Here is a 24,578-nt window from a genome sequence, read left to right on the forward strand (position 1 = left end):
TCTGGGGTTGGTGGTGAGGCGGGGAGCTGGGGAGGCTGGGAAGCTGAGCTGCAGCAAATAGCTTGCTCTGCAGCAAACTCTTCAAGAACCATCACCTCTGCTTCCTTAAAACAACAACAACAACAACTTTATTCTTTCTTTCCCAGTGCACCGGAGTGGAATTACATAGACCCCAGGCAGAAAGAACAGCTGGACAAGAAAGCCGAGGATGGAGAGTTTTGGTGAGAGCGTCTGCCGGAACGCTGTCCTCTTAGTTGTGGATTCCTTCCTGGTTTGCACATGGGCAGTTCTCTCTAGGTGTTCCAGGAATTCAATGTGGTTTCCGGCCAGGGGGCTTCTTTCTTCTTCCCCTTTTACTCCAGTAAAAGGTAGAAACCAAGGTATCTGGGCCTCAACATGGATTAGCTATTAGCCTGACTTTCTCAGTTTCTGTATCTTTTCAAAGTCCAAGGTTTAGATTAGCATCAAAATACAACAACTTCCTTCACTCCCTAAGGAAGATAATAAGGACATGGTTAGACTAGGTGGCTTAGGGACTATCTCTAGGCTGGACACCAGTCAGCGTTAACCAGTCACCTCGAGGTGGTGACTTGGTTCGTTTTACCTCCCAGGGTCTCTGCAGTTTACGGTTCAATCTCTTTGCTGGTTTGTTGGATGTAAGAGGCGAGCTTTTTAAGAACAGAAATGCAAGCAATAGTGAGGAATTTGCCTATACTGTACACTTTTCCCACTGCTGTTAAAATATCATTGTTTGACTGGTGAATTATAAGTCATTTAAAAAGAAATAGTGGGGCATTTGTCCAATGATTGCTGCGTATTTGTACAGTGGGGTGTAGGAAAGTTAGCCCACGACATCTGGTCTGTCCTGTGCCCACTGGGCCACACCTTCCACCACCTTTCCAGCCCAGCTCTCTTGACTGAGAGCTCACTGATCCCTTTGCCCCCAGGATGTCTTTTTCGGATTTCTTGAGGCAGTTCTCTCGGCTGGAGATCTGCAACCTGTCCCTGGACTCATTGAGTAGCGAGGAGGTGCACAAATGGAACCTGGTGCTGTTCAATGGGTGCTGGACTCGGGGCTCCACGGCTGGCGGCTGCCAGAACTACCCAGGTGAGGTCCGGGGAGGAGGGTGACGCTGCGTCCACCTCGTCTTCTGTCTTGTCCTCCCTGGGCTGGGCATCCTTATCCGTTAATCTTGGGACAATGCCTTTGCGCTCTGTCCTCTGGCTCCTGACACCTCTTGGTGGCCCAGCCTCTTTCTGGGGCTTGGAGGCCAAGGCTGCAGGGGTGGGTGGTGACTCTGCAGCCCCTTACCTGCAGCTCGATCTCAGGTAACATCATTCTTCAGCATCTCTGCATGTTCAGACTTTCTGCTCCACCCACCTGCCCCTTGCCTTCAAAGGCTGTTCTTTGTACTAACCGTGCCTTGACTCTGCACCAAGGTCTCTTGTTCTTCTCTGGGGCTTCCTCCATCTCCCTCCGGCCCAGCTGGCTGGCACCTGGCCCCCTGCGCCGTGGGACAGGTGCAGCATCACTGTGTCGGTAGACTGCATCCGAGTGGCTGTTCTGCTTTGTTTGCACCTAAGTTGGAGGTGGCGGGGCCTGACAGCCTCATCAGAGGTGGTCACACGCAGGGCGTGGGAATGGCCACTGTCTGCTCCCCCTGGGAGTCATCGGAGCACCCTCCCTGGTGGGGATAGTCTGGTGCAAACCGCTGCTGCTGTGCTAACCTGGGCCCTCATCCTATTAAAGGTGGAAGCCTTCCTGTTGGCGGGAGATCACTAATGTCTACACATACAGGCTCCTCCTAGGTCGAATCACCTGAGGCAGCAGCAGAGGAAGAAACTCCGAAAAACATCCCCACATCTCTCAGGAGAAATGAAAGAAAGCAAAACCCACCCTCTCCCCTCCCCTCCTCCGCAGGCTGCATGCTCCCTTTCCTAGTTTGATGTTGACCTTGTTGACGGACTCAGATGTGTAGGCGCTGGGCCTCGTTCTCACGACAGAGCTCAGTGCAGGCCTGTGCTCAGGGTGTAGAAGCAGCATTAGAACAAAACCCCACGTGGGTGGAATCCTGGGGCTTGACTGGGTCTCTGGTTCTTTGTCCCCCTCCAACCTAAGCTCCCATTTCTGATGGCCGAGATGAACGCTGAGCAGAGACGGAGCAGGGAGTTCCTTTCATGCCACAGTTGCTCAGATGCTCAGTCTAACGGTTCTGGGACCCTGGGAGGGTCATTTCCTTGTTCTAAGCTTCAATTTCCCAATCGTCAAAGTGGAGGGATAATACCAGCTTTTGGAAGTGCTTTGTAAATGGTGTAGTGTTATACAAATGGGATGTATTATTTTTATGACCCATTCTCTTCTTCGAGCTCTGTTACAGAGTAAACAAAAATATGTAGGGATTGCAGTAATGTTGCATTTGGGAAAAATTAAAATATGCTCACCATTAGCAAGCTCTTAGAAAATGTGTTGGAAATTTGCATGGATCATTTTGGGAGCTTGGCACTGTAGGAGGTGCCTAAGGTATCTGTATGCACGAAATCGCGACCCCATCTGTGCCGCCAGCTAGCTGTCGAGAAGAGATGGATGGTTCCTGCCCTTTGGTAATGATGTAAGTAACAGAAGATTACAGAATTGTCTCTGGCTCCTCTGGAGTTGGCAGATATTTGGCTTTAAAACCTACACACTTGTGTCCTAAAAAAAAAAAATTGAAAGTGGAGGTTCTGGGAAGGTGGGATTATAATTTTATTGTTAAGAAAATATAATAACCAATGGCTGTTGGTCATTTGTGAAAGCCTTGTTATTTCATCACGTTGGAACTCATTTAAAGGATCCCTTCTTCCCCTACTACTCCCCCCCACCTCCCCGCCCGCCCCTAGGCACATCATTATTGACATTGTTGAGGCCCTGGCATGGAGATGGCCCATCAAGCCCATCTTCCTCAATTATGTTCTACCACTTGAGTCTGTCGTAGAATTGTTGTCTGCTCCTGGGTGACTCGTTTGCCTTCTCTGTGCCTTAGCCTGTACAGTTGCTATTTGGAGAGATTTTTTTTTAAGGTTATATTTGAAATGAAGCAGTCTTTTAAAATATCCACAGGTGGTGTGGCAGACATGCTTCTTAATCACCAATTAGGCTTCCCAGGCGGTGCTGGTGGTAAAGAGCCTGCCTGCCAATGCAGGAGACAAAAGACACTTAGGTTCGATCTCTGGGTCAGGAAGATCTCCCAGAGGATAGCATGGCAACCCTCTTCGGTATTCTTGCCTGGAGAATGCAATGGACAGAGGAGCTTGGTGGGCTATGGCCCACAGGGCCACAAAGAGTTGGAGACTACTGAAGTGACTTGAGGTGCTCAGTCATGTCCAACTCTTTGTGACCCCGGGAACTGTAGCCCACCGGGATCCTCCATCCATGGGATTTCCCCGGCAAGAACATTGGAGTGGGTTGCCATTTCCTTCTCCACCGTACTTGAGGGGAATGTGTCTCATCACTGGCTGCAATGCTGAGTCATCTAGAGGGGCCCCTGGGCCTCTGGACAGAGGATCGATCTATAATCAGGGCTGTTTCAGGCTGTGATCTGAAGCAGGGGCCCATCAGATGGGGCTTCCTGGGGGCAAGAGTGGTCACCTTTTAGCCTGTCAGGAGAGGCCCCCTAGGTTCCTAGTCTTCACTGGACTTTTGTTCTCATCTGAGCCAGAGACCTGCTTGTTCCCCAGACACCTCCTTCCTCCAGGGGTTGGGTTCATCTTCACAGGCCAGGAGCTGGGAACAAGGAGATGTTAACCATTTCCCCAGGAAGACTTGGCCCTCCCCAGAGGGTCCTCGTGTAGCCCTGGGACCTCAGGAGCTTGAATATCCAAGTCAAGCATATCAGAGCCCCTGGTTGATGAAATGGACAAGTGCAAAGTTTGCACATGCTGGGGGTGTGTGTGTGCTGGTATGTGGGCACGGTAGGGAGATAGGAGGAAATGCCGACTACCTTGGAAAGCAGTCTTGCTGAGGCCTGCTTACCTGGCACAGTTTGGCCAGAGTTATGTTTTCTGGGGATGATCACAGTTCCTCCTTTTCATTCTGTTCTTCCTGATCACCTCACCTACGTTGTGGGGAACCACCGTCTCCTGGGTGACTTCCAGCCACTTACTGGACCAATCCCCAGTTCAAAATCCATTTGGACGAGGTAGACGATCACCAGGAGGAGAGCGTCAGTGAACCCTGCTCCACGGTACTGCTGGGGCTGATGCAGAAGAATCGCCGGCGACAGAAGAGGATGGGACAGGGCATGCTCAGCATCGGCTATGCTGTCTACAAGGTACTCCGGAGCTGGGGTCAGCCATCATGGCACACCTGACGTCTTTGGTCGGAATATCTTGGCCAGCGATTGAAGTGCATCTTTCTTTTTGTTTGGCTGTTCCTAATCAAGTGTTCTCCTTGCTCCCCTAAAATGCTTCTCTCAGTGGCCTTACTGAGGCCTGAATCTCACAATTAGAGATTCATTCCTTTGGTTTAAATCCCTGTTATTAACATCGATATGTGTAATTCATTAAACTTTTCCCTGTCATTGCCTGTTCAGTGTAAACACACTTATTAGACTCTTTCCAGGTGTAGGCTTCTCAAGGGATGGGAGCCAAGAAGGTGACACAGGAGTTTGAGGACATCACAGGGTAGGAAAAGGGAAGCTGGTTATGGGAGCCAAAGACAGACACCCTCCTCTCGGGGCAACCCCAAGACACTTGTTGGGATACACCAGGCTGGGGTAAAAGGAGCCAGAGGACACTTTCAGTTCTGGTATCTCTGGACTGAAGGTCATAGCTGGCTCTTGGCCCAGGCTTCAGTGCCTGGCTTAATACCCCAGTTTGCCCTGGTAACCACCTCTATATAGATTTCACAGCCTCACAGATATGTTCGAGCAAGACCTCTGCGTCTTGATAAGCCTAGCCAGGATCAAATTGGAATCCACTTTTTAATACAGGCAAAGACTTTCTATAATGAATTCTGGAGGGATTCATGGTGGTTGTTTTTATAGAATTTTGTTAAAAATGAATTTCTTGGGAAAAATACAATTCTAATCAGAAGGACCAAGAGCTGGCTGGAGGCCCAACACCTCAGTATAAATTACTGTATGAAAAAGAAGTATTATAATAAGAAACCAGTAAGGAAAATTGTGACTATTAAGCTCATACAACTTCCAGCCCCTTTCTTTCTCTTATTTAGGAACTTAGGGCTTTAGAGTTTAGGGTGTATGTATGTGTGTGTATTTTGTGTTGGAGGAATGGGGAATTGAAAAATAATTGCTGTTTGATGGCTGGAGAAAAGAATTTCAACTAAATAAGCTCCAATTCTATTCCAGCTTAGCCCTTCCACCTCCACCTAGAATGCAAGTGGCACCCAACCAGATTCTTTTTTTATAGAAAGTGAAAGTTACTCGGTCATGTCCGATTCTTTGTGATCCCATGGACTGTAGCCTGCCAGGCTCCTCTGTCCATGGAATTCTCCAGGCAAGAATACTGGAGTGGGTTGCCATTCCCTTCTCCAGGGGATCTTCCTGACCCAGGGATCCAACCCAGGTTTCCCACATTGTAGGCATATTCTTTATATAGAAAGTATTTACCCTATGCATATCAATTCAACCCATCTTTAGTGTGTGTCTGCCAGGTGCCTTGCTGAAAGCTGAGATACAGAGGAATGGCACAAGGTTATTGCCCTAAAGGTGCTCACAATCTCAAGGGGAAAAATATGCACATACATCACTCACTGCAGGGCAGTCAGATCCGCTATGATGAGGGTCAGCACTGTGGCCTGAGGTCTCCTCCAAGAGGGATCGCTTCGTGGAGAAGACTTTGATCAGGGCATCAAAAAATGAGCTGGATTTCAAAGATGAATGAGGGAGAACTTTCCAGCCATAGGGGACGGCATGTGCTCCTTGACAGCAGGAGAGAAAGTGATAGTTTTGGAGAGAGCAGTAGGCAGGTATGGCCGAAGGGTGGGCTGCAATAGGGACTGTGGCCACCAGCTTTCATCCACAGGCTCTACCTTCTATAACAGGATCAGAAAAACTTTCTTTCTTTGGAACATGAGCTAACACACGGAAATAGCTTTGTGGGCCTGGCATTTGCTCTCATAAATAATATATACAGCATGTCAGTTTTTCAGACATCAGTTTCTAGCTGCTTTTAAAGTAACCCCATGTATGTGATCCATGGACCTTCTTATAGCCAGAGGCTTCTAATCTAGAGCATGACATCTGTGAACACAAACTTTAGGGTTAGGATGAGGGCATGTGCAGCGCTGTAGGGATGTCTGAGGGTGGAGGCAGTGTCCGAGGGTGGAGGCAGTGTCCAAGGGTGGAGGCAGTGACTGGGCTTGTTCAAAGGGTCTGGTGTTAGATGGAGTGCAGGGGTTGTAGCGGGTACTATTCTCTGACCCTTGGAACTGCTTCCTCTGGCTTTGAAAGTATTAGCCGCTGAGTCGTCTCCAACTCTTTGCGACCCCATGGACTGTAGCCCACCAAGTTCCTCCGTCCATGGGATTCTCCAGGCAAGAAGAGTGGGCTGCCATTTCCTTCTCCAGGCAATCTTCCCGACCCAGGGATCGAACCCGTGTCTCTTATGTCTCCTGCATTGGCAGGCGGCTTCTTTACTGCTAGCGCCAACTGGGAAGCATCGCCCCCCTCTCCCCCCTCCCACCCCTTTCTGGCTTTAACTGTCTGTAAACTGGAGTCTGGCTTGAGGTTGGAAACTTGACACTGATTGAGGAGCAGCCAGAAAGCCCTGAAGGCTAAAGAACCCTGCTTGTCTGGCCTCGATTTTCTCCCCTCTCATCTTCCGTGGTGACAACAGGCTCCTGCCAGGCAGGCCTGTCGTTTGCATTCAGGATCCTACATTTCAAAGGTGACTGTCCCTTTCCATCCATCACTGGGCGAGGCTGGCCTTGTCGCCTGCCTGGTTGCTGCCTGGCTGGCTGAATGGCTCAGTTCCTGTCCAGGGACTCTTGGCTGTGGGTTCAGAGCATATTGCTGGAGGTGGTGGGCGGGTTAAATGGAAAGACCACCAAGGTGGTTGAGGGAGTCCCTGCTGAGGAGAGTGAAGGCGGTTAGACAGGTAGCAGGAGGCAGTCCCCTGAGGACCTCTGCTCTCCCGGACAGCCAGGGCCTCTGCATGGCGGATCTCAGCTTTAGACGCAAAGTCAGAGGGGTGACAGTGGCCCCAGACTTTTCCACCTCTGCTGCCAGTTATAAACGGGGGCTCCAGAGTGAGGATGCCAGCTGATCCAAATTTCCTTTTTTCCTTCGGTATTGGCAGTTGCCCACAGATCTAAGCCACAAACAATGCCCTTCCTGCTCTTCTGGTTAAACAGCCTGTGTGGCAGGGGCAAAGGTGGGGGTTGAACCCTCTTCTCTATCTGGGCATGTGGGGCCTCCACTCTGCATCCGAGATCTCCTGTGGGCGTCACCTTTTCCAGTTGCAAATAATAGACCCAGCTAGACTAGGGGCTTCCCTGGTGGCTCAGCTGGTTAAGAAACCGCCTGCAATGTGGGAGACCTGGGTTCGATCCCTGGGTTGGGAAGATCCCCTGGTGGAGGGATAGGTTACCCACTCCAGTATTCTTGGGCTTCCCTGGTGGCTCAGATGGTAAAGAATCCACCTGCAATTCGGGCGACCTGGGTTCAATCCCTGGGTTGGGAAGATTCCCTGGAGGCGGGCATGGCAACCCCCTCCAGTATTCTTGCCTGGAGAATCCCCATGGACAGAGGAGCCTAGTGGGCTACAGTCTATGCAGTCGCAAAGAGTTGTACATGGCTGAGTGATTAAGCATGCATGTAGACTAGCGAAAAGGACTCTACCAGCTCATGTAAGCAAACCCAGAGAATGACAGGAATGCTTGGGACAGGGGACTTGCCTGCTCTCAGAACCGTTTCTTTCCACATCTGCCCTCTGGTGTCAATGCCATCCTCCCGGTCTAGCTTTCTGCACAATCTCCCTAATGTCACTCACATAAAAGAAGAGCCCTCTTCCCTTAGTTCCCATTCAAAAATCATAGAGAAGTCTCTGATGGACTCAACTTGGGTCATGTGCCTCTTCCTGGACCAATCCCTGTAGTGAATGGTGATTAAATTATGTCTTGACTTGAGCAAACCCTCTTCTGGACAAGCCCTTGATCTGGAGGCCAGGTCTGTAGGCCTGTAAGATGTTAGTTCTCATGTAAACCCCAAGGCTATTCCTCTTAAAACATTTGGGATCCTGGTAGATGATACAACATGAAAATGAAGTAGAACTCTTTGTTTCCCTTTCTTTCAGATTTCTAGGGCTCAGTAGTCTACAGATGGTCTTGCTATTCACTAATGACTTTCCAGTTTCGGAAATGCTGATGAGGCTCTCACTTTAGCTCAGGCTTCCTCCCAGGGGCCCAGGACCACACAGTCTGTGCTAAATGTGGGGAGGGACGAAAAGGCACAAGGGGAGGGGCGAGGCACCCTCGGGTGACCTGCTCTTTTCTCCTTCCCTGTAGATACCCAAAGAGGTATGTTCACGCTGACGGAGATGTCCCCTCTTTGGTAAGGAACAGCTGGGCAGCCTCTACGGACGGGCACCTGGCAACATCAGCTTCCTCTGATGGAAGCTGGCTCTCCCACAAACCAACTCTACAGGATCTGGTGAGCTGGTAACCTTGAGACCTGGTAAAGACACTTGGGACCCACCCGCCAAGAAGGGCACAGTGGTAACCGTTGCCCCCGTGTGCCTGGCGCTCTGATCCAAACAAGATGACTGTAGCTCACTCAGGCTCCTGTTTATCCAGCTACCAGGAATAAATGCCCTCATGTCTGACAAGAAAAGGAAGCACCAATTTTATCTTTTTGGCTCCTGGCTGTTCCCGTGCTCCCCAGTGATTTACAGCTGGGTTTGAGAGAAACATCATCGAGGTCTTACTTACCTCTGGGGTTTCCTAGTGCTGTCTCAGACCTCAGTTAGCAATGCCAGTGGCCTCATGGGCAAGGGCTGGCGGGGCACACTTATAAGAATGCCTTGTCCATGCAGCTGGTACCCAGTCAGGCCCCAGCTCATCCCCGCCTGGCAGGCCTCCCCTCGACTGCATGCTGGGGACACCAGGGAATTCTTAGACATCTCATGCCCCGAGAACTTGTAGCAGAACCTCTGCGGTGATTCCAACGTGCAGCTGAGGTTAGGAACCACTTCTGTCTGGAGTTCCCTCAGCCAGAATCTGTTATTCTGGGTATGTAGAGGTATGTTTGCCCTGCTTTGCTTACCTCTACCTGCGGTCCCTCAACCTTGGCCACCTGGTAGTGTGTGCCAATGAAACCCAAGTTCACAGGCTCCTGCCCATGCCTTGTTCCAAAGGTGCTGACCACTGATCTACCCTGCCCGTTGACTCCCAAATGCATATTATTGGTTATGGCGGTAACAGAAAGGGGGGTATGGATGATTCAAGGCAAGCCCTTGTCACTACTCAAAAGTCATTAAATGCAGACTTGTGTTAAGTCTGATGGATGGTGATTCCCGTCAGAAATGGCCGGTTCCTGGGAGAGGCCCCTCTGCACGCCCGGCAGAGCCTCTACATGCAGAGTTTCCCCTGCCCTCTGTGTGTCTCCATGGGTCCCATGATCCCCAAATGCTGGGGGGTCTTTGGTCAGTGGTTCCAAACCACTGCTCAGAAGCCCATGGGGGTTTGTGAAAGCGTTAGCCAGCTGCCCCCCACCCCCAGAGTCTCTGAGTCTGTAGGTCTGCCGTGGGGCTCAAGAACTTGCGTTTCCGAGTCCCCCAGGGCTGCTTGTGCTGGGCCTGGGCCACACACTGGGGGCTGGGCCAGGCCGTGGGGAGATGCAATAGCCGGGGCCTGGTGCCCATGTCTGTGTGGGGTCTCCAGTAAGACGGAGGGGCGCCAGCTCCTGCCTCCGTGTTCTCCACTTCTCACTCTGGCCTTGGGAATGAGGCTTCTGTAATCTGTCCCAGCCCTCGGTTCTTGCTAGAACTCGATCTGCCTTTTTCCCAACACAACCCCCGCCCCCACTTCTCCGTTACTGGTACCTCCCCCTACTGACTGCTGTCATCAGGGACAGCAAGAATGACATTTAGCCCAGTCATGCTTAGACTTGGCCAAGACCTTGCTGGCATGCCCCCAGAGTATAACAATTTTCAGGGAGGGATCCCAAGGCTGTGGCTGCCCTTGCACCCAGGTCATCAGGAGCTGGCTGGTGGGTCCCGTGGAGTCCTGACCAGGGCAGTGGGGGCTGGTGGCCCTGCCTTTCTCTCCTGTTTAGCAGACCTGGGGTCTAAAGAGGGTCTGGTGACCATGAGTGGACACTGTGACTCTGGGGTGGGCAATCCAGCCCCGGGCCACACAGAAGTCACTGCCCTTGTAGCTTACCAGCACCTGCCCTCTGCCACAGGTATCTTGATGAAGATTGATCATAAAATACAGTGCTAAGGGAAGGCTTAATTACAGCAATAATAACATGGGCACCTGTGCTTTCGAAGCACTCTGCAGCCACTAATTAGCTGGTGTCATCACTTCTAGCCTCCGCCTCCCTCCAACAAACAAGTGGGTTGTGAGAGCATCTTTTCCCTCAGATGAGAGCCAAGGCACCCAGGGCGGTCTGGCTGTGGCCGTCCCCTCTGTCTGCCTCCCTGACCGTCCAGCCTAACGCCCTGGTTACCTGGCAGGGCAATTTTCCCAGCCAGATAAAGATGAGCAGGCCCTTCTGGCTGCTGATGCTTGAGAACTGGGATTTAAGCCACAGACCTGTACTGGGTAGCTCAGAGCCACACCCCCGGTACAGATGCAGAGAAAGAGTCTGTTGGATTCAATGAGGGGTGATTCACGAGGAAAAATATCCAGAGAGAAGCCAAGCACACAATGGAGATCCTGTTGACCAACCGTTATTTAGCCGGGAAGAGGGCAAGGGGTCTGGCCAAGGTCGTGTAGCCAAAGTCAGTGCCTCGACTGGGGTCGGGCACCCAGTAGGTGCTCAGATTACACCTGCTGATGGACACAGGGTGAGTTCGCAGAGTCCAAAGCCCATGGATTCTCAGTCAGTCAGTCAGTTCAGTCGCTCAGTCATGTCCGACTCTTTGCGACCCCATGAACCGCAACATGCCAGGCCTCCCTGTATCACCAACTCCCGGAGTTTATTCAAACTCATCTCCATTGAGTCGGTGATGCCATCCAGCCATCTCATCCTCTGTTGTCCGTCCGCTTCTCCTCCTGACCTCAATCTTTCCCAGCATCAGGGTCTTTTCAAATGAGTAAGCCCTTCACATCAGGTGGCCAAAGTATTGGAGTTTCAGCTTCAACATCAGTCCTTCCAATGAACACCCGGGATTCTCAGCCCAGGGTTAAAGATCAGCGAGCCCTAAATCAACGCGATAGAGCCCAGCTCCGCGGCCTTCATCTTCCAGGATGTGGGCAGACACTGACCCTGATGTTGCTCTGCGCAGCTGGCGAGTCACACAGACGCGCACCTGGGCCGGGACTTCTTCCTGGGCTGCCCGCCTGCCGCCCGCTCCAGCACCTACGTCAACCTGCGCGAGGTGTCCGCGCGCGTACGGCTGCCCCCCGGGGAGTACGTGGTGGTGCCAGCCACCTTCCAGCCCTTCCAGGACGGCGACTTCTGCCTGAGGGTGTTCTCGGAGAAGAAGGCCAAGGCCCTGTGCGTGTCCTTCCCCTGCGGGCTGGTGGCGGGGCTGCAGAGGGACCTGGCCCCGCGAGGGTGCAGGGCCCTGTCGATGTGTGGGACCCACCCCTGGCCCTGGAGGAAATCTGTTACCCCTGCAAGGGTTCTTCATTAGGGGGTCCCCCTCCTGCCCCTCCACATTGATCTGTAGGAGGGGGAGAGTTTTCCTTCTAAAAAGGTCAGGAGAGGGCATCAGTAACAGCTGGGGGAGAGCATTTTCCTCCCAGCGGGGATGGGCGCCACACACAGGAGGAGCTGGGTGAGAACATTGCCTCTTCTCTTACACACACCACACACTCAACACACACACCGCGTGTACCGTGCACACACACCTCACATACACACACCACACATATACAATGCACGCACATCTCACATACACACACCACACACATACAGTGCATGCACATCTCACATACACACACCACACATATACAGTACACACACACCTCACATACACACACCACACATATACAATGCACGCACACCTCACATACACACACCACACATATACAGTGCACGCACATCTCACATACACACACCACACATACACAGTGCACACACACCTCACATACACAGTGCACACACACCTCACATACACACACCACACATATACAGTGCATGCACATCTCACATACATACACCACACATATACAGTGCACGCACATCTCACATACATACACCACACATATACAGTGCACGCACACCTCACATACACACACCACACATATACAGTGCACGCACATCTCACATACACACACCACACATATACAGTGCATGCACATCTCACATACACACACCACACATATACAGTGCCCGCACACCTCACATACACACACCACACATATACAGTGCACACACACCTCACATACACACACCACACGTATACAATGCATGCACATCTCACATACACACACCACACACACCCCATACACTGTGCACCTACATACCAACACATTACAGACATATCACACACGCTACACACACACCCTGTGACTATACACACATACCATACATACATGCAGACCACATGTCCCTTACATTTATATACCACACATACACAGCACACACACACCTGATATACTTTCTGTACATACACACATCACATATACCACACAACTACACACCACACACATACTACCTACACACATAAAACCACACACACACATAAACACCACACACACACTTAACACATAGTGTAGCTCCCCGTACCACACACACACACACACACACACACACACACACGACGCATACATGCCACACATACCTCATTTACTGTGCACCTTCCTACCAACACATTACAGACATACCACACACACTACATACACACTGTGCTCATATACACACATGCCATACATACATGCAGATCACATATCCCTTACATATATGTACTACACATACACCACAAACACACCATACACACACCTGGTATACTTTCTGTACATACACACATCACATATATCACTCACATACACACCACACACATACTACCTACACACATAAAACCACACACACACACTTAACACATAGTATCGCTCCCCCCATACCACACACACACACACACACACACATTGCACCACATACCATGTACATGTAAGCATGGACTCATGGGTTTTGGGTTTGGTGGCTCATTCCCCAGACACCACTTCAGCAGGGATTCACATAGCTGGGAAGATGAGATTAGTAACTGGGAAAAGTGGGGAGAGAATTCCCCAGATGAGTGGTCCTCCAGGGTGAATATTCTAGATTCCATGAAGGGCCCACTGACCTTGGCAGCTCTTGTCTCTGGTGAAAAACTCAGGGTGGGGTGGGAGTTGGAGACATGAAGGGAGGGATCCTGGTTCAGTTTGTGCAGTTTAGTGATAGTGGGAAAGGAGGTCTTGTGTTGGGAAACCAGTCCCTCAGCAGGGTCACAGACTTCCTAAAAAACCCAGCCATTAGCTATACGTTTTGTTAATACTTATCCATGTTTGCTTTTTCCTTTCTCTGTGTTTCAGGGAAATTGGGGATGTGGTAGTTGGAAACCCACATGAGGTATGCCACCTTTTAAAATGCCAAGCTCTGACACTGACTTTTAGTAGTCATTCGGGGCTTCTTGTTGATTGCCTAGGAATCCCCTAGACCCCTGAGCCTGGCTGGATGGGAAACTCCTGGGGCCAGGACCTTGGACCCCTCCTGTTTATCACCATGCCTCCCCTCCCCCCATGCAGTGCCCAGCACACAACAGACTCGTGACAGATGTAGTGAATGATGCACGAATGAATTTTAAATCTTCATCTTTCATTTTTCTCAGTGAGTCCCATCTTAACTTTGCAACCGCCCTGCCTTTTAGCCACAACCCAGCGAGGTGGAGCAAGAAGATAGCCAGCTGAGGAGCCTGTTTGAAAAGTTTGCCGGGAAGGTGAGTGGAGGGCGGACATGAGCTCCCACACGGGCAGGAGAGTGTTCGAGAAAGCTCAGGTCAGCTGAGTCTTTTGCCCTTTGCATCTGCTTGAGTAGCAGGGGCCACAGGTCGCAGGCCTCCCAAGTCTGTCTGTTGCCTCTTCCTGTCTGAAGCCTGAGGTCTTTCCTACGCTGCTGGCGAGAGGACCGTGGGACTGACCACTGCCACTTTTCTTGCTGTGTCGTCTTGCATTTTGAGAAAGTAGAAAATTTGAGTCTCCAGGTCCTGCCAAAAGCCTTTCTATGTGTAAACTGGCCCTGGTGGATCAGAGCCCTGACTAGAAAACCAGGAGGCAAAACTTCTCTATATCCTTCAGAGACGAGAGGAATCGCCCAGCCCAGGTGCCGGCAGCTCAGTCAACTAGTCCTGGGCTAAGTGCTTCCTGTCCCGCTGCCTCACCTGCCCTCAGGGACACCGGCAGAGCTGGGCTTGTGGAAGTCAAGCTTGGCCCAGGTGCCAGCGCCGCTCGGGGGCTTGTGGAGCTGGTGAGCTCACTGCTCCTTCCCGTCCCATCCCGCTGACTTGGCTTATTGTGATTCCGGTCCTGAGGGGCTGTAAGTCAGAGCAGACTCAGGACTCCAAGTGTCACAACTGGCCCCATAAATTCAGTGAATGCACTGCTCTTTGAAGAATAATAGGTTTGCCAGAGGGCCTGGAAAGGCGTCCGTCATCTTGGACTGCTATAACAAGGTACCGCAGACTGGGAAGCGTTTGAACAACAGAAATTTATTTCTCACAGTTTTGGAGGCTAGCAGTCTGAGATCAGGGTGTCGGCCTGGTCAGGTGCTGGGGAGGGCTGTCTTCTAACTTGCAGACTCATGTCTCACTGTTTCATGTGGCAGAAAGAGAATTAGAAATCCGTCTGGGGTCCCTTTTGTAAAGGCACTAATTCCACTCATGAGGGCTCCACCCTTATGACCTAATCACCTCCCAAAGGTCCCTCCTTCTATAGTTTAACATTGGGGGTTGGATTTCAACATACAAATTTTGGAGGATGCAAACATTCATTCTGTAACAGAAGGAGAAAAACAATGCTCTCCACCCCCGGAACGCTCTGAGCCACTTTATAGACTTAAGGACGGAGTAGAAGAAAATACATTAAAATCCTTTGCAGAAAATAAAACCTGGGAACACAATTCCTTTATATAGCCATTAAAGAAAGCTTTGCAAAAATGAGGCAATTTATGTTTTAGATAGACACTTAGACCAATGTTTTTGCTAACAAAACCTTGTTGCCTTAGCTTCCAAGGGACCATATTTTATTTGGAACATCAAGACTGATAACAAAATAAAAGCTCCTATTTGTGTAGTTCTTCATGTACCTTATCTTTTCTCTCTTGCCTGGTGGGGCAATATTAGTCACTGTCGCTGTTCTCCTGGTGTAGGGTCAGGCCCAGAGAGGTTAAGGAGCTGGCTGGGGCACGAGGCCTTGTGAAGGACAGTCAGGTTCTCAATAGCCCATTCTTGGCCTGGAGGCTTTTCAGGATGTCCCCAGGTCTTATTATTGAGACTGACCGTTCTGTGCCTGAATGAGGCCAGCTGCACTCACAGGCAAGCTCACAGCTCCCACCTTTCTTGTTTCGAGTTGAGCAGCCTGGGCCTGGCTGGTGGAAGAGGGGAGCAGTGGGGCCCTGTGGGGACAAGTGTTAAGACCACACCTCACCAAGGGAAGTGACTTGGCTAAGGTCCTGTGGCAAATAAGGTGGGGGGGAAGTCAGGACTGGAACCCAGATTTTAGTCTGGCGCCCCTTCTCTGAGCCTCACTGTCTCTGAGCTTCATTTGTCATCCTGCCTGAGGTCTGTCCTCCAGCTGGCTGTTAAGGGACCAGTAATCCTGAGGCTCAGAGTTTATCCCCCGCCCTGTGCAGGTGAAAAACCCTAGTCCCCAAAATGTCTACTTCCGGGATGAGATGGGCTGTATGTGAAATAGCAGCTCCCACAGATGCAGTGGGGAAAGCGAGTACTTTGGGGTGAGACAGACTTAGGTTTCGAATCTCAATTCTGCCACTGGCGACTGTGAACTCTGGCAATTATATCCCAGGCAAGTGGCAATTACGTGGTAAAGGTATCCGGTGTTTGGTGGTGGTTTGGTTGCTAAGTCGTGTTCAACTCTTGCGACCCCATCGACTATGGCCCTTCAGGCTCCTCTGTCCATGGCATTTCCCAGGCAAGAATACTGGAGCGAATTGCCTTCTCCAGGGGATCTTCCCTGACCCAGGGATTGAACCTGGGTCTCCTGCATTGCAGGCAAATTCTTTCCTGACTGAGCTACCAGGGAAGCCCATATGGTGTTTAGCAGTTTACAGAGTCACAGCTTCCTTCACCCTAACATGAGGACAGGGCTGTTGTGAGGTTTTGAGGATGCTCCACCCCAGGCACGTGGCCGTCAGCACTGACTCCTTTACTGCTTCTCGCCATGTCTTGGTCTTGGGTTGGGCAAGTCTGAGAAAGGCAGTAGACCCTGTGTGACGCCTTCTGCTATGAGTGTACCCAGCTCACGCCATTAATATACACTTCTCGCTGGGCTATGGGGGCCCCTCAGAACCTGTGAATTGGACTTTTTTTTTAAAGCTGTCACAACTTTTTAAAAATCATAGGGTCAGTGGACCTGGTGTCTGAATCTACGTGAATTTTGTGTTTTGAAACATGCATTAGGGTCTGACATGCTTTGCATTTGGGTTCCTCTTTCTAGGATTCTGAGATCAGGGCCAATGAACTCAGGACAGCTCTGAATGAAGTGTTTTCCAAACGTAAGTTCTTCCTGGGGGCTTTTCAGGAAGTCTGGGAGCCTAAGAGAGATGTTGGGAGCCAGTGAGGGTGGGGGTGGGCACTGGGCCAGGGGCACTGCAGATGGGGACCAGGGCCCTGATTCCTTCTGTACCGAGAGAGTGTCTGGCAGGTGGGAGAGGCTGGAGCAGAGGGGTGGTGGGCAGGGTGAGAGCGGGGCTGATGCTGGGGCCAGGCGGCCCTGCAGCAAAGAGTCCTGAGTCCTGGTGGGAGAGAAATTGGGCTGAGAGTGACGTAAATGAAATTCACCCACAAAATTAATAACTTGGTACTGTGGAAACTATGCAGCTTGAAAATCCTGTTCTGTAGTGCACCTCTGGGGAAGGTGTGTGGAGGGGACGATTCTGCCTGTCCTTGATCATGACAGTTCTCCGTCTTTAGACTTTAGCAAGTCCTGAGGGCTGGCAGAGTATCAAACTGCACCCAGGCTGGGGAAAAGCATGCCCTTGCCCTATGAACTGCAGATCCATGTGATCTGGCACAGAGCTGGTTTCTTGTCCAGCCCGAGGATGGGCCAGGTTAAGGCTTCTGGCTGGTCAAGTGATGGGTATGTTCACCCATCGCGGCAGAACCGGGTCTGATCGTGAAGAACACAGGAGCAAAGCCGGATGTGAGCCCACCCTGGGACTGAGCACCTCCCCGGGGTTGAGAGCCCAGGCTTGGAGGCCCTCCCCACTCTCTGCTCCAGCTACTCCTCCTGCCTGGCAGAGGAAGAGCCCAGGGAAGTGGAGAGGGCTGCAGGGTTTTTGGCGTCTTCCTGCCTTGGCTTTCAGGTGTGAGCAAGGTGAGCCTGGAGCCAGGGATGGCTGTAGATCCCAGAGATGCCTGAAATTTAGCAGTAACATTAACAGCTACTGTTTGAGAAGCTATGTGTTGTAGTTAAAAGCTCGGGCTATGGAGCCAGATGGCCTGCATTTAGATCCCAGCTCTGCCTGGGTTATGTGATCTTGAGCAAATTATTTAACGTCTCTGGGCCTCTGTTTCCTTATCTATAAAATGGGTATGAAGGTATTTAGCACATGGGGTACAGTTCTTAGAGGGCTTCCCTGGTGGCTCAGTAGTCAAGAATCCACCTGCCAACCCAGGAGACACAGCTTTGATACCTGGGTTGGGAAGATCCCCTGGAGAAGGGAATGGCAAGCCACTCCAGTATTCTTGGCTGGGAAATTCCATGGACGGTGAAGCCTGGAGGGCTGCAGTCCATGCATGCATGCTAAGTCACTTCAGTCATGTACAGCTCTTTGTGACCCTATGGACTGTAGCTCACCAGACTCCTCTGTCCATCGGATTCTCCAGGCAGGACTACTGGAGTGTGTTATCATGCTCTCTTCCAGGGCATCTTCCCAATCCAGGTATCAAACCCACATCTCCTGAGACTGCTGAATTGCAGGCAGATTCTTCTCTGCTGAGCCACTGGGGAAACCTGGGCTGCAGCCCAAGGGGTCTCAAAAGAGCTGGACTTGATGTAGAGACTAAACAAAATAGAGAGCTTTGAACAATACCCGGCCAATAAAAAGTTAGCTGATTTATTAAGAACTTTCCATAGACCAAGCACCGTGCTAAGAACTTCACTTACATTATCTAATTTTATCACCAGTTGGCTTTGGGGGCAAGTATTATTGTTGTTCTTATTGACGGAGCAGAATAGCACAGCTCAGAGATATTAGCTTGCTGAAGTCCCATGGCTCGTGGGTAGCAAAGCTGAGATTCTAACACTGAACCGCGAAGCCAGCATCCACCTCTGGGACCCCAGGGGGCCTCTTCCCAGGAGCCTGCCACCAAGCTCGCTCGTTTATGTGGAACTCACGTTCGGCTCTGTACTCTGGCTGGTGTCTTTGGTGGCTTCCTACCAGGGAGATGATTTCCTGTGCCTTCAAATGATCCTGACTCCCCCCTTTCTATTTAAATATTTAGGAACAGACATCAAATTTGATGGATTTGACATCAACACTTGCAGAGAGATGATCAGCCTGATGGATGTATCCTTTAAATGCCACATTATTTTTACTGTGATCCTGATTTTCTCGACTCCTCCACCTGAGATGGAGGCAGGGGAAAGAGAGAGAAGGGAACCAGCATTTTCTGAACATATGGCAGGTACCCTGCCTGAGCTGGAAAGAAAAATGTCATCTCATTTTTGCTCCTCAGTAAGCCTGAGATGCTCTCTGTTTTACAGGCAAAGAAACTGAGGTGTGCCGTGTTTAAATGACTTGTTTAAAATCCTCTTTTTTTTGGGTGATTCACATTTTTTTTTCATTTTCACCAAGAACTTAATTTTTTTTTATTGGAGCATAATTGCTTTTCAATGTTGTGTTGGTTTTTGCTGTGTAATAACATGAATCAATCAATCATAATTATATATATATATATCCCCTCCCTTTTGAACCTCCTCCCTACCCCCATCCCACCCCTCTAGGTCATCATCGGGCACCACGCTGAGCTGCCTGTGCTATCCGGCAGCTCCGCACTAGCTATCTGTTTTGCCCATGGTAGTATATACATGTCAATAGTTCAGAGATAGCAGAAATGGCATTTGTGACCTTCCTCCCATTGATCACAGCATCCCTCCCAGGAGGCTCGGTGCCTTCTTCTTCTTCTCCCTGGCTCTCCCCATCCCCATCTGTCTCTGTCTCCCAGCCTTGACGCCAATTGTTGAGAATTTGATCACACGGGATAGAACGCGTTTGTTTGCTCTGACCTGATTTAACCCTTGTTCTATATTGAAGAATGAGACAGACTTGGGGAGGAATGGAGACGATCAGGGCATTCCAGGTGGAAGGAACAGCTTGAGCACAGAGTGGGGGAGGGCAGGGCACCCCTTCCTTGAAACATGTTCTTGGGTGGGTCCAGGTTACGGTGTCCCATGGTGCTGCTGGTGAAGGCGAGTTCTTTGAAAACTGGAGCCTCGGAGGATGTACTTCAGCTCTGCGGGCTTCATCTGTGATGAGATATGATGACCTCTAGGGTGGGAGGGGTGAGTTGTACTTGCACGGTGGCCATGCACAGAGGGCCTGGACGACCAGCTTGAGTGTGCTGACCTCTGCTGGGGGTGTCAACCGCGGAGAGCTGGTTCTATCCTTGTGGTCCCAGAGTTTCAGATGCTGGACCTGTCCAGCCCTGTGGCCTTCTATGAGGCCAGCGTGGTCCTTCAGTGAGGTCCACGTTTAACGTGTGGGCCTTGAAGAACTGTTAACTGTTGATTCGCTTTTCTGCAAACGGTTCCTTGATTTCTGAGTCATTCTTCTCAAACTTGCCTATGAACTTTCATTTAGATTTGAGGGTGACCTTTTGGTCCCTCAAACATTGTTCCCAGGGGTGTTTGCATTTTCATGGCTCTAGGAGGACTGTGCCTCAGTCTTTCTTCAAGAGTGTCTGTTTCACCATTTGGATGCTTTGGGGGCAGTGGTTTTGAACCAGAAAATATAGCAGAACTGCCCATGGTGAAAGTTGCTCAGTTGTGTCCAACTCTTTGTGACCCCACGGACTATACAGTCCATGGAATTCTCTAGGCCAGAATACTGGAGTGGGTAGCTGTTTCCTTCTCCAGGGGATCTTCCCACCCCAGGGATCAAACCCAGGTCTTCTGCATTGCAGGTGGATTCTTTACCATCTGAGCCACAAGGGAAGCCCCATGGAGCCTTGTGTAAATGCTTTTTTCGTGTGTGCTCAGTCATTCAGTGGTGTCTGACTCTGCAGCCTTTTGGACTGTAGCCCACCAAGCTCCTCTGTCCATGAGATTTTTTCAGGCAAGAATACTGTAATGGGTAGTGATTTCCTCTTCCAGGGGATCTTCCCAACCCAGGGATGGAACCCATGTCTCCTGTGTCTCCTGCATTGCAGGTGGATTCTTTACCTGTTGAGCTATCGATATCGAGACATAATTCACATGCCATCCAATGTACCCATTTAAAGGGTACAATTTCGTGGATTTTTTTTAGTATATTCACAGAGTTGTGCAAATACTACCATCCATTTTAGAGCTTTTTATCACCCCTAAAAGGGACTCTGCGCCCATATTTGCAGTCATTCACATTTTTGCTCAACAACCCCAAACCCTCTGCCCTACTACCACTTTCTGTCTCTATAGATTTTCCTATTCTGGATATTTTCATGTTAATAGAATCGTATAACATGTGGTCCAGTGTAGCATGTATCAGCACTGAAAAATCATGGGGCTTTAAAAATCCAGTTGCCTGGGTCTCGCTCCTAGAGATGCTGATTCAGGGCATCTGGGATAAGGCCTGGGAGTCGGCAGCTCCATCTGGAATTGAGGATATGTTGGTGCTCTGACACAGGGCTTTGGAACAGACAGGAGACCCAAGTTCTGGCCCTACCACAGTTATTGAATAGTGTGAACCTTATGTCTTCTCCTGGAAAATGGGATAACAGAGTGTAGCTCCTGTGGTCTTGTGAGGCTGAAATGAGATACGAGTATACACAGGTCTGGCTAGACCATAGCGTTAGCCCTCTTTGCGGATTACTATCCTCAGGTATGTTGGTAGGCATATTAGTGAGGATTTGAAGGTTGTGGTGCATCCAACACTCAGCATAGATTGTGGAGATAAAAGGCACAGACTTCCTTAAAGGGTGAGGTTTACAGTCTTGAGTGTAAACATGAATTTTTGTTTGGCTAGTTGAAGGAGGTGAGAATGATGGTCTGTTTCAGAATTTTAACACCTGAGTTGTAACACACTGGTGTCTATTAATTAATTGGGATGGCTAAGAAAAGGATAGTTTCAAAGAGACCAAACTTCACAAACAGTTCAAAAGCACCCCCCAGGTCTAGCCCAGTGCTTAATCAGTATTCACTGGACACAGAGGATTGCACAGAACCCCTGGCCCATTTCGGCTGAGCCAGCTGTCCTCCCAGGATCCCTGGGAATCAATGTTGAGAAGCTCAGAGCCCCTTCAAAGCACCAGACAAATATGTGTAGACTGCATGTGGCTAAGAATCCCAATCTCATGCTCCTGAGAACTCTTCTGGTACCATTTTGCCGTCACCTCTAATATCAATGGCAGACATTTGAATCTGGAAGAGAATTTACTACAGATTGTTTAGTTCCACCCTCTCAATGTCCCATGATGATGAGGATGCTGGACACTAAATGAATGATATTGTAGGAGGGCTTTAGGCTCCTGACTTGCCCTTTGCCCCTAGCTCTGTGCCTGACCTCAAACGAGGGCCTTCATGAGCATTTGACTCTTTAATCTTTATTTGAACTTGCCTCCCACCAACCCTTCCCACCATGACCCCCAGGGCCCTGCTTACTGCAGGCATGGTTGTTCACTGAGGTCTTTCTTAAGACACTCACTGTGCAAGGTCACAAGAGAATGGGATCCATAAAGCTTGTGGAATCTGGGCTTGATTGTGTTGGCCTTAACCCACCTAGAGCAATGGGACAGGCTCCCTGGAACTGGTGGAATTCAAGACACTCTGGTTGAAGATCCAGAAGTATCTGGTAACCCTTTTCTCCCTGTTGGGTCACCTCTGGGCTCTGGTCACTCTCCTCGTTCCGTTTCTAGTGCCTTGCCCTTCCTGACACCCATTCCTGATCAATCTCCTGTCCTGGTCTGACCAGATCCTTCATCATGGTCAAAGTGAACACCAGACGTGGACACATTGTCCAGGAAGGACTAAGCAGGCCCCTGGGCCAGTGCTTCCAGAGGAAGTCCCATGTTCACAGAGCAAAAGGACTAGCACTGGCTCTCAGCACAAGTTCCTATTTTTGTTCTGGAAACTTCTTGGGAGGAATCAGTGAAGCCTCTGAGGGTATCCCTGGCCTGTTGAGGAAGCAGTTGGGTGGAAGGAGATGGTTCTTCAGGGGCTGCAAACAGCTGTTTTCACCTGGAATTTTTATCCTGCTTTAGGAGATCTTTCGGGAGACCGATCATAACCACTCGGGGACTATTGATGCCCATGAGATGAGGACAGCCCTCAAGAAGGCAGGTGAGGACACATCTTGCAGGCAAGATCTTGAGACCAGGATGTGCTCATTTTAAATGTGCTTAATATGATGGTGGTTGCTAATGACGGTCAGTGGTAATTACCTTATGTTGGATGTCAGTGTGATAACAAAGATGTGTTGAGTACCTTCCTTATCTGGGGAGCAGGGAAGGATTGCAGTTGCTGGATTCTTTAGACTTTTTCCAAGGACTTTGCCTATTCCTGGGAAGGTGACAGCAATCACAGGACCGGGCTGTGAAGGGGATGGGCAGGAGAGGCAGTCCCTTCACCTTCCTTGTTTTTTTTTTTTTTTTTGCTGTGGTCCATGTGATGCAAAGCTAAGTTAGTGCTGGAGCTCCAGGCCTATTTTTGGACCAGGGAGGAGGTTCATCCTGTTGAGGATTTTCTAAAAGGAAACTGATTTGATGGCCAGAATCCTCTGGTATCCTTTGAAGGGGGCAGCATCAGGCCAGAATTAGCCCTGAGTTCTGTTGGAAACAGAACTGAGCCCCTCATTCCATCTATGACCCTGGCCGCCCTCTGCCCACAGGTTTCACCCTCAGTGACCAGGTCCAGCAGACCATCGCCATGCGGTATGCATGCAGCAAACTCACCATGGACTTTGATAGCTTCATTGCTTGTATGATCCGCCTGGAGACCCTCTTCAGTGAGTCACTCTCTCCTTTAAGTGAAAGTGTTAGTTGCTTAGTCATGTCCGACTCTTTTCGACCCCATGGGCTGTAGCCCACCATACTCCTCTGTCCATGGGATTTTCTAGGCAAAAACACTGGAGTGGGTTGCCCATTTCTTCTCTAGGGGTTCTTCCCAACTCAGGGATCAAACCTGGGTGTCCTATATTGCAGGCAGTTTCTTTACCATCTGATCCACCAGGAAAGCCCCCTCACTCCCACCCTGACCCATCCCACCTCTCCCGAGGTATAGGAAGGGGCAGGGGGCAGGGCCAGAAGGCAGAACCAGAAAGGCTTAGGTAACTGTGGCATCCTTGAGAGAGGGGCAGCAGAAAATGAAGGGGCTGAGGAAGTCCAAGCTGGCCATGCCCAAGGTGTTGCCTTCTCTGGGAGATTTTTGTGCATCTATTGTGTGCAGTCACTGCAACAAATGAATGAGTCCTGCAATGGTCCTTAAATGGCTTTTGGTGTCTGTTCTCATTTATGGGAATCATATTGAGAGCAGGTATCACCTCCCAGAGAGGGAATAGGGGTCTCCTTCTGGGAAGCTGTGGATAGTCTTCTGCCCACTTAGGCTTATGCTGTAATGCTGTGCTTAGCCCCTCAGTCGTGTCTGACTCTGCGACCCCATGGACTGTAGCCCACCAGGCTCCTCTGTCCTTGGGACTTTTCAGGCAAGAATACTGGAGTGGGTTGCCATTTCCTCCTCCAGGGGATCTTCCTGACCCAGGAATCAAACCTCTGTCTCCTGCATTACAGGCAGATTCTTTACCCACCCAGCCCCATGCTTATGTTAATATATCCTACTAAGGGAGGGAGTTTGGGGAAAGGTCAGGCAGCCAGAGGCGAAGCTTAGTGTCTAGATTACCCACACATGGGGCAACCACCCCTGTTCCATGACCCCAGCCCCCACCCCTGTTGAAAGAATTACAAGTTTCTAGAGCTCTGAGTGTGCAGATGGCAAAAGGAACTTCTCTGCTCACAACTGGAAGTTTGTCTAATTGGGCGAGTGGACATCTGCTGCCAAAAGC

The 24,578-nt window shown here is 50.3% G+C and overlaps 1 protein-coding gene across 1 annotated transcript in view; it reads left to right on the forward strand.

The window, feature by feature from the left end:
• CAPN8 (calpain 8) overlaps positions 1–24,578 on the forward strand; it is a 69,714-nt gene that overhangs the window by 43,459 nt on the left and 1,677 nt on the right. The window contains exons 8-19 of the mRNA XM_043486098.1: positions 147–221; positions 948–1,108; positions 4,132–4,307; positions 8,504–8,515; positions 11,449–11,660; positions 13,682–13,718; positions 14,017–14,085; positions 16,820–16,877; positions 18,829–18,893; positions 22,305–22,373; positions 22,783–22,861; positions 23,409–23,525. Coding sequence (XP_043342033.1) covers positions 147–221; positions 948–1,108; positions 4,132–4,307; positions 8,504–8,515; positions 11,449–11,660; positions 13,682–13,718; positions 14,017–14,085; positions 16,820–16,877; positions 18,829–18,893; positions 22,305–22,373; positions 22,783–22,861; positions 23,409–23,525 — 1,130 coding nt within the window. The remainder of the gene's footprint in view (positions 1–146; positions 222–947; positions 1,109–4,131; positions 4,308–8,503; positions 8,516–11,448; positions 11,661–13,681; positions 13,719–14,016; positions 14,086–16,819; positions 16,878–18,828; positions 18,894–22,304; positions 22,374–22,782; positions 22,862–23,408; positions 23,526–24,578) is intronic.

This window comes from Cervus canadensis, chromosome 13 (assembly GCF_019320065.1).
Source record: "Cervus canadensis isolate Bull #8, Minnesota chromosome 13, ASM1932006v1, whole genome shotgun sequence".
NCBI lineage: Eukaryota > Metazoa > Chordata > Mammalia > Artiodactyla > Cervidae > Cervus > Cervus canadensis.